Source organism: Lepisosteus platostomus, chromosome 11, assembly GCF_059453375.1.
Source record: "Lepisosteus platostomus isolate fLepPlt1 chromosome 11, fLepPlt1.hap1, whole genome shotgun sequence".
In the NCBI taxonomy this organism is placed as follows: Eukaryota; Metazoa; Chordata; class Actinopteri; order Semionotiformes; family Lepisosteidae; genus Lepisosteus; species Lepisosteus platostomus.
In genome coordinates, this window is record NC_142621.1 from 38,652,963 (window position 1) to 38,662,801 (window position 9,839).

Below are 9,839 nucleotides of genomic sequence, written 5' to 3' on the forward strand. Positions count from 1 at the left end.
AAATATGGATAATATAGATGGCAAAACTCAGTATCATCTTGAATTGCATCAATAATCATACAAACCTTCTCAATGAGCTCAATGCAGGCAGCCAAGTCCATACCAAAGTCAATGAACTCCCACTCAATTCCCTCTTTCTTGTACTCTTCTTGTTCCAGTACAAACATGTGGTGATTGAAGAACTGTTGCAGCTTCTCATTGGTGAAGTTGATGCACAGCTGTTCCAAGCTGTTAAACTGTGCAGATAAATACAACAGTGCTTAAAACATCAGGTGTCATACATACATGGTACTGTATGTACTGTATCCAAGAAGTATTGATAAGTTAATAGTATGTAAATTTATATAATGTTTAATGAGTTAAGATCTGCAATTCCATCTTTTGTTGTCAGTAATGGTGCTGAATATTAGATTTCAACATTTCAAATGCTATTTTTTAAGTAAAACAGTATGCATTAGAAAATATTACTTACATCAAAGATCTCAAATCCTGCAATATCCAGGACACCAATGAAGAACTGTCTTGGCTGTTTAGTGTCCAACATCTGGTTAATGCGGATAACCATCCACAAGAACATCTTCTCATACACAGACTTAGCCAGAGCACCAACTGCATTGTTGACCTAGTAAAGGAATTAATTGTAAAAAAATCATATGATAAATAATTGAAATATTGAAAAATAAATTGTACTAAATATGCATTTAAAAACAAATTGAAATTAATATTTCAAAACACCAATATTTCAATAAGTAAAAGTCTAAATACAATACCTGCTGAACAGTCTGCCCCTTGGTCACAAACTCATTCCCCACTTTTACTCTTGGGTAGCACAGGGCTTTGAGCAGGTCTGCTGAGTTCAGGCCCATGAGATAAGCAATTTTGTCTGCCACTGAAATAAAAAAACAAGGTAACTGGTATTTGTAATGGGTTCTTTTGGTAGAAGCACAACCACATGTTTTCCACAAAACCTTATCTACCATGCACATCAAGTCCTTGTCAGAGAATGAAGACAGAAGTGTGAAAGTTCTGTTGAAGAATGTGTTTAAGAATCCACAGTAAAATGCAAAAATAGTACTTCAGAATGAAATTTGATAATATAATCTAGTAAAATACAAAATAATTCATGCATGGTGTCAGATGCTTCATGCATTGTTTTAGGTAGGACATTTGTCCTAGGAGTAATCAAGGAAAGCTATGTTCATTAAGTTTTCTTTTGTCCGTGATTAACAACAAAGACAAGCACAAGGACTACCCAGCTCATTCTCTGAGACATGTAGTTAATAGTGGCTGCTGTAGAACTGAGGTTTAGTACCGGCTTCAAATTGGTTAAAGAAATGCAAAAAATATTTTTATTAATATTTACCATTTCTTATATGTGAGATTACTTTTTACATAATAAGATAATTGGTAACTTTATTCAAACTTTAAAGGAAATATTTTATTAACAGTATATGTGTGTATTTTTCAGTGTATTGAGAGAGATATACAGCATTTAAAAAGCATGCACAGCTTACCCTCAGTGCCATCAGGCTCGGCCTGCTCCTCTCGCTGTTTCTGCTTAAACTTCAAATTGCCATGGTGCATCACAGCTCCTGTCAGCTTGTAGATACCATTTTTTTCTTCTGGAGTGAACCCCAGGATATCAATAGCAGTCTGAATAATTGCACATGTTCCACGTTAGAAAATATATATTTCTCAACACATATATAACAGTGAACACATTATTACTTAATCAATGCAACTTACATCTGTAGCAACCAGCTCCTCCTTGTCATCAATGCTGGCCACACTGATCTGACCCATGCTGATCATAGGGAAGTCATAGGGGTTGGTGGTGATAAGGAGCATTTCTGTAAGAGAAAAAAGAAACAAAAACAGTCTAAATACAGTGCACTAACTAATGTTATATTGAAGTGATCACTGGAAAAGTCAGTTTTCACCCACCTATGAGCTCTGGTTTGTGGTTGGTCATTATCTGGTAAAAGATGTGGTAGCTCCTTTCATCTGACAACTGGAATGTTACTCTGGACTTCTCCAGCAAATCTGTGAAATAATAGAAGTAAAAATATATATTTTACAATTCTGAAGAGATATGGGAGTAAGCTAAATGTTTGTGAACTACTGAGAATTAAAATAACTCACAAGTCTCAATGTCAGCAGAAGCCAGTTTTCCTGAGGTTCCAAAATGAATTCTGATGAATTTACCCTATTGATTATGCAAATAATACATATTAGAAAACTAAAATATTTGACAAATGAACTGGTACTGTGTGAGACTAATAGAAGACTAACTCACAAAGCGAGAGGAGTTGTCATTCCTCACTGTCTTGGCATTTCCAAAAGCCTCCAGCAGAGGGTTGGCTGAAATGATTTGATCCTCCAGAGTTCCCTGCAAAGGACATGGCATCATCACTCAGTGGGTTACAGTTAAGATCTCTTTAGCTGTTCCTGATCCATTAGCAGTGTTGTCTAACCTGCATTTTGCCAGAGGTTTGCTCTTTCTTCTTTTCCCCAATTGCTGCGATTGTGGCAAAGTACTGGATGACACGTTTCGTGTTCACAGTCTTTCCAGCACCAGATTCTCCACTGAGGATAAATAGAGGTTTATTTAAAAGAAAAGAAAATAAGAAGATGCAATATTTTTCTAAAATGTGATAGAATGCATTACTTACGTGATGAGGATAGACTGGTTTTCCCTATCTGTAAAAAAGTATTATTTAAATTTGTTATAAAGTTTGAAAAAACTGTTTAACAAGTAAACCTACTGTATTTTAATAACTGCAAGATTTAAGTACTTATGTACCTGTGAGCATGTTCTGATAGGCGTTATCAGAGACAGAGAAGATGTGTGGCGGAGCCTCCATGCGCTTTTTGCCTCTGTAGGCTGCCACCACCTCAGGGTTGTACACTGGGAGCCACTTGTAGGGGTTCACAGTCACACAGAACAGCCCAGAGTAGGTCTGAAATAGTGGGAGTCAACATTAAACCACATATAAATCATTATTAATTAATGTAGAATGCTTTGAGTCTTATTCAAACACTTACGTAAATCATCCATGCTGCATAACGCTCTTTGAGGTTATACAGCACAGAGGCTTCATTGAGGTGAGTCATCATGGCCATGTCCTCAATTTTATCGAACTTGGGAGGGTTCATTGGGAAGACTTCATCCTCCTTAACTGTTAATGTCTGAAAAGTCAGATGTTCATTCATAATTAATACAGTAGATTAAGTAAAAACCTTGAGATTTCCATTACTCTTGCTAGGTGTTACTTACTTGCCCACCCTCAGTTTTGACGGTAGCTTTGCCCCCTTCCTTACTCTGGAGGATGCCTTTGAGGTACAGCTCCTTGGGTTCAGACACAAAAACTGCGGTTTTGGCATCAAAGGGTTTGTTTTGTGCCTCAATTCTCTCCTTCTCTGGCTTCCGGAGGTATATGGCAGCTGGGCCAAATACCGCCATCTCTGCATCGGTACTCATGGTGGCAGTTTATTCTGTGTTAAAAAAGCACAATTAGCATGTTGATGCAGCAAGTCATTTCTTAATTATCAGTTGCAATATTTTCTTGAAATTCAGTCTTTCGTCCGTTTCAAATGGAGAAAACAATGGATTTAGGATTATTAAAATTATCTAGAGTTCTTGCATCCTATGTGATAACGTTAAGATAGTATTTGCCTACATTTTGTTTTTTGCTCTACTAAAAAAGTCCTATAAAATATTTCATAATACTGTATGCAAACTCTTTAGTGGACAGTGTGAACTGTGTGAAGATATCAGAGCTGCAATGTAATATTGTCCAATCATAATTGTGTACATTTTAATTCCAGCTAAGCTCTTAACTACTTACAGTAAATCAGCTCATTATTGGCCTGATTTAACCAGTTCAACAGTTTCACTTAGCACTTCAAGCTAGGATCAGGACTGGACATCCCTCTTACAATTACATTTTTTTTAAATGATTGTTTTGTATGTTGGTCTACTTAATTTCCTGCTGTCTGTGCTAAAGTTAGCTTTCTGCTAAACAAAAACAAAAACACAGATTCCTTACCTCTCTTTCTAGTCAGCACAGGGAAAAGGTTTAATACTCCGCAGCACTGGAAAAAAGAAAACTTTTGAATTATCCCTTCTTTTAATTCATTTTTAAATGTCAATCTCTGTATGGACGACAAGCACTAATAATGCTAAACTGTCAGAAGTAAGAGAAAATAAATTTGATCGAAAACCCCCTTTGTGTGGTTGAATGAATTGTGGAAAACAGTGTCATTCGAAAGCTACTGTATAAAACCAATCTGAAAGGTGTGTGAACCTTTGTTCACAGTTGTGGATAGAACTGCTTTCATTTTTCTTTCTTTGTTTCTATTACTGTAAATGTATTCCATGTGTAAATACAAAAACAACCACAGTAGCTTACCACTAGTTGGATTGTGACAGGCTTCCCACTGATGGGAGAGCCTCACTGACTCTCCTTTTATTGAGCTCATTCTGTCACTCAAGCAAGCGTGCTCACTGTATTTGGTCATGAAATTCTGTACTCTTGTCAGATATGCATTGTCCATTTCTATCTAGCATGTACTGTAAATTTGGATCAGATTTTTCAAGAGACTTGTATAATATATTCCATTTATAATATTGCTGGGTTACATGAAATAAACTTTTTATTCTTTCAATTTTCTCACAGCACATCTAGATGCTTATACTTTGAATTTAGATTAAAAATTTACTCATCATCTCAGAAGAGCTCTTGTTTATTTGAATTTTGTGATAATCGTTTCTTGTAAAACTTTCCAGGGACAGTGTAAAATATGGACACTAAACTATGGTGCTGCATCACATGTATTAAAGAGGTTTGTCTGTAGGTGTCCCCTATAGTTCATAAATAAATGCTTGGGACTGAAATATCTGATGACAGTTTCAAAGCTTTACATTGTTTTAACATAATGAATATCTTTCACTTGGATAGTCCTGCCTGTACATTTTACAAGAGTGAATTTGTGCTTTAAAACAAGTTTTTGTTTGAAAATAAAAACGTACACTAAGTATATTAAATACATCTCACATTTTCAATTTGGAAAAGAAAATAAGTAACAGCCCCAATGTGAGCTTCTAATGAATTTATTTGTCTTAATAGTCATATTGCTAAAATGCAGGAATAAGCAAAGTTAGTATCATCATCCTTTGAACTGCATCAGAACAGACAGTCCTGTCAAGCTAATTTACAACTGCTTGTAAACCCAAAATACCTACAGAGAGACTTTACAAGGTATTAGAAAATGGTGTCAGATTTTAAATTCCAAAAGTCACATCTCATTACGGAGAGTAAAGAGAGAAGAAAAGCTGATTTGTTAATTTTATCTAGAATTAATTTTAATACCTCATTAATAATGGATATGGATTTATTCATACAAAGGACTCATGAATAGTATGAAAATTGACTATACATGTGTTAAAAACATTTATGTTTTAAATAAATAAAACTGTGTTTTATTATTAGTTAAAAAGAAAATAATGTGGAGCAATAGGTTAAGAATATTCAAATATTGCATATATTGAATGCAAATAATGATAATATTCTGAGCACAATATTTCTCTTTGTACTGAAAAAAGAATTAGATGTAGTATTTTAATTTGTTATGTGATGTTTAATATCAGTTTCCTTTCCTCTTTCAAATAAGCTTTAATCCACAGCCAGCATTTAAGATCAGTGCACAGCATGCATAGTATGTGATGTGCTGACATTGGAGATGGATCCTGTTTTGGCTGCTGTGGGGGAGCCCATAAATGTCAATGATATGCATTATCATAAACCTTGCCAGCCATGAAGCATGGGATCAATTTAGCTGACATGGTGGTTTCCATTTCCAATTTAGCAAATAAAAGTAGCAATTGAAGTACATAATTAACAGACTTAGAACTGAATCATCACTATTTGAAAAAATGCAAAGAAATTTGTAAATTTTATTTTGACAATGTCTGAGATGCAGTTTGCTTCTGGGAAAGAGCCAGGCTGATGTCTTGCTTTTTGGCTGAGGCTGAGACCTGCTAATTATCCTATTTCTCAAAAACATATTTAACAAAAGGAATGTGGGCTATTTAAGTTTATTCACGTATTGCTCCTTAACACTACTTGGTCTCTTACTTTTGAATTCAGATATTACAATTGCAAATATTCAGATATACAATTCAGATATACTGTACAATTAATGCTTTACATTGCCCTGATTCTTTCATAAATGTTTTTCAGTTAACACTTAGTGAACAAATCATTTTTATATAAAGAGCTGTGGTTCAGCTCTGCTGTACCAACAGCTTATTTGCTGGTATCATATTAAAAGTATGTGCCAGATTAATTATGCACCAGCTTGTTTTTGCAACTGGAATGACAAGGGGTGACCAATATGAGCGTGGCATTTACTTTAAAGTCAAGTGGAGACATTGCATGTCACTGATGTAATCCTGGATGCATGACAAAGTCTTCACAATATTTGACCACATGCACAAATTGCACTGACTAGACCAGAAAGAAAATGTTAATTGATATCTTATAAAAATGCTATAGCAAATGACAAAGCCAAATATAGCAAAGTGTTCTACTGCGATGATAGACTAGGCTTTCTTCCTCCTTTTCTAAAACTGTGTCAGTGAGCTTGTCCATCCTTTCCACTCTGTGCTGCAAGTTTCTTTCAGCAAAGCTTAAGCGTCCTTTCATGTTTAGCAGTGCAGTAGTGGTACGATTTCCTGTTATCAGCAAGTATCTGGCATTTTGCATTAAGCTGAATTTTAAGTAATCTTTTTAAAATAAATTTAAAAAATAATGTTAATCTATGTTAAATGGACTTACATGTTTTTTTCATCTGTGATAATGATTTTTATCTTAATTATTATCTTTCCCCATTTTCAGTCTTCTTTTTTCTAATTCACAGGACCTGGCTCATTTTCCTGTCTGTGATTTTCTTCTGGAAGGTGAGTTTTTTTTTTTGAGCTGCTAAATAATATTTTCCTATTTCGAAAACAGTATTTTACAATTTAAAAAGTGTATACAATCCTGCTTTTCTTCATATATGCAATATACTGTACATACTGTATACAATGCCCTGTTTCCTAAATTCATTGTATTGCATCTAAACACTTTAAGAAGCATACTGCCTGGGGATAGGACTGATGTTGATTCACAAAAACTGAAAGGCAGCAAGGATATACGTGAACAGAGGAAAGGAATGTAGTGCATAATCACACAGCTCTCTGTGTGACTGTTTTTATTTGTGATTCTATACAAATACCAGAACTCTCAGGAAAATAACTTAGGTGTGAAAGGTTTTGTTTGGAAGCCCTATAGTCCTGTGCTCCTGCATTTTTTAATATTCTCAAGGTTAGTAATGATTATTTTGTGAGGTACAGTATGACAGCCCTGATGCATGACCATGTAATCAGGTGGTTACAATATTACCACCCTATAATTTACTCCTTGGCAAAACCCATTTTTCAGAGGGTAATTGGAATAATGGGAGTTTTTCAATCAATCAGCCAACTTTACTAGGTATAACTTGCAACAGTTTACCACTGAAGGCTTTACAGACTTGAAAATAGTTTACAGCTATTGTACTACATCATACTACACCTTTTACACATAGTGCTGTGTAAAACGCAATACGTCTATCTGCAGCACTGAAGTTTGTATTATGGGAACCCTTTCCCAACAGTAAGATCTTTCATTAACAGAAAGAATGGTTGCAGTTATGCACAATTACATTGTTCAGTGTCAATGATCATTCTTGGCATTCTCCAGATCTGGCACCTAATCAATACTTTCTTTAGGTGTACAGTCATAGATACTAGCACCTATTCTGTGTTGATTCATGGGTGTCACATTATTGAAAAAATAGAGATTACTAGAAACAGACTAAATTCACATTAATTTCTCATTGATTGATGTAATGTATTTGTCCCACAATATTTTGAAATAGATAATAATAAACTGTCCTTCAGTTCATTTGACAGTTGATGTCATAATAACTTCAACTGTACTGACCGCATTCTACAGATACAGTATTGAGGGTGTGCTCACATGTGGTATTACAGCGTGGCAACAGCTCGTTGTGTGACTGAAAGGTGTTACAGAGGGTGATCAGGTCACTGGAGTACAGCTCCCCTCTATTTCAGACATTTTTACAACTCGCTGTTTTAGGAAGGCTGGAAGTATCACTCAGGATACCCGTAATCCTGGTTTCTCATTTTTCTCTTCCCTTCCCTCTGGTAAGCGTTATAGGAGCAAAAAGGTACAAACTTCCATATTCAGAGATAGTTTCTCCCCACAAGCTGTCAGATTACTGAACTCTACATGCACCACTGGCCCACACTTATTTTTATTTCTTTAAGTTGTATGTTATTTAACTCGTCGCTGCTGCTGTTCCGTGTTCATGTTTTTGGTGTTTCCTTAATGTCTTTGTATTGGAACATAGACACAAATAAGCATTTCATTGCACTATAACAATAAACTGAACTGAAACTTAATGATGAAATTGAGCATTATATACAGTACCAATGGTGTCAATTAATATATGTCCAGATCTACTGTATTCATGACGTAGAAAAATGTTAATTATGCATAGTAACTTTGTATGGCAAACTGTAAGTTCTGTCCTTTGTTTTGTCTGTACCTCAGAATAAAGGCAAGTGTGTATTTTATGGGTGTCAGATCAAGTAATCCGCAGATATTTGCTGTCATAAGCTGAAATAAATCATCCTGAGCCAGCCATGTCTCCTGACATGCTTTTATGACTTCTAACTGACCAAATGGTAATAATATAAAACTGTCACCCAGAGCAGCTGGCACACAGTCTGGCACTAAACTTATATTGGATTTCTGACAGATTCATGATAACTTTTATTACCATACTTAGATTACATTAGCCAGTAAGCATGTAACTCAAAGAAAAGTACTTTTTACATGATGCTTAAGAAAGAAAAATATATTGACGGAACTCCCAGGAATACACTGAGTGACAGACAATGCATGTTAATTTGAGGCACACAAAGAAGAATCCCAGCACTTTTCATTCCCACAACAAACCTCAGATTGCAACTGAATTCCATACACCATTAGTATTTTAAATATTAGTAAACTCTAATATTTAAAGATAATTTGATGTGTTGTAGGAGCGATTGCAATTTCAGTGATTACTACTAAAATAGTGTTTATATCTTTTTGTAGGTTTTATAGTAGCAAGAGCTTAAGTCTGAAAATAAAATGATTTTTTATGCCACAAACAAAATTTGAATGACTACAACCTGTTGTTTCGAACACTTTTACTCTCACGCTTGTTGCAGAACATCCATGAAGCATAGAATTTCTCTGCTAGGAACACCTACAGTAACAATGTGTACTGTGTCAGAATATTTGTAAAGTCTTATCTTAGGTCTTTTTTATGATGTGCAGAACACTGGAAACCAAGAGCAAATTAATACCCTGCTGCAATTTGTCACCAGTTCATTGGCCAAATTGTCCCATTCATTTGATGCACAAGCTGGTTAGCTCCTAGCCAAGGAAAAAAAAAACTGCTCAATTTCTGGGACTTCATTTGTTTTATATTTCATCTGCTGTCTTTTTTTCTGTTTTCTTGTAATTCTATGATATTTATTTTTAATGATTTTTTTTCCGTTTTGTTCTGAGAGAAAGGCTGCCTAATCATAAGACTTGGAGCATAATCAATACTACTGTATCTCATAATATTACTTTTAAGTTGTAAACAATTTTGTGAAAAAGTCTTGGATTCTTATTATTATTCTGTTCTTTTCACAGTTTTTTTCTTCTTTATCTGGAAAAGATCTTTTCCCAGAAGTT

General features: G+C 34.9%; 1 protein-coding gene and 1 long non-coding RNA gene across 3 annotated transcripts in view; one reads left to right on the forward strand and one right to left on the reverse strand.

Annotated features, from left to right (window-relative positions):
* The window catches only part of LOC148652632 (myosin heavy chain, fast skeletal muscle-like), a 42,006-nt gene extending 38,511 nt beyond the window's left edge, over window positions 1-3,495 (reverse strand). Inside the window, exons 1-3 of one of the 2 annotated variants that reach the window (XM_088599586.1) lie at window positions 3,278-3,495; window positions 3,046-3,189; window positions 2,804-2,960 (exon numbers count right to left, since the gene is read on the reverse strand). In XM_088599586.1, coding sequence (XP_088455712.1) covers window positions 2,804-2,960; window positions 3,046-3,189; window positions 3,278-3,481 — 505 coding nt within the window. In that variant the 5' untranslated portion in view covers window positions 3,482-3,495. The remainder of the gene's footprint in view (window positions 1-2,803; window positions 2,961-3,045; window positions 3,190-3,277) is intronic. The other variant, XM_088599585.1, reaches the window with a different exon arrangement.
* The window catches only part of LOC148652629 (uncharacterized), an 83,424-nt gene extending 76,461 nt beyond the window's left edge, over window positions 1-6,963 (forward strand). Inside the window, exon 6 of the long non-coding RNA XR_015925385.1 lies at window positions 6,922-6,963. This is a non-coding gene — a long non-coding RNA (uncharacterized LOC148652629). The remainder of the gene's footprint in view (window positions 1-6,921) is intronic.
* The last annotated feature ends 2,876 nt before the right edge of the window (window positions 6,964-9,839 follow it).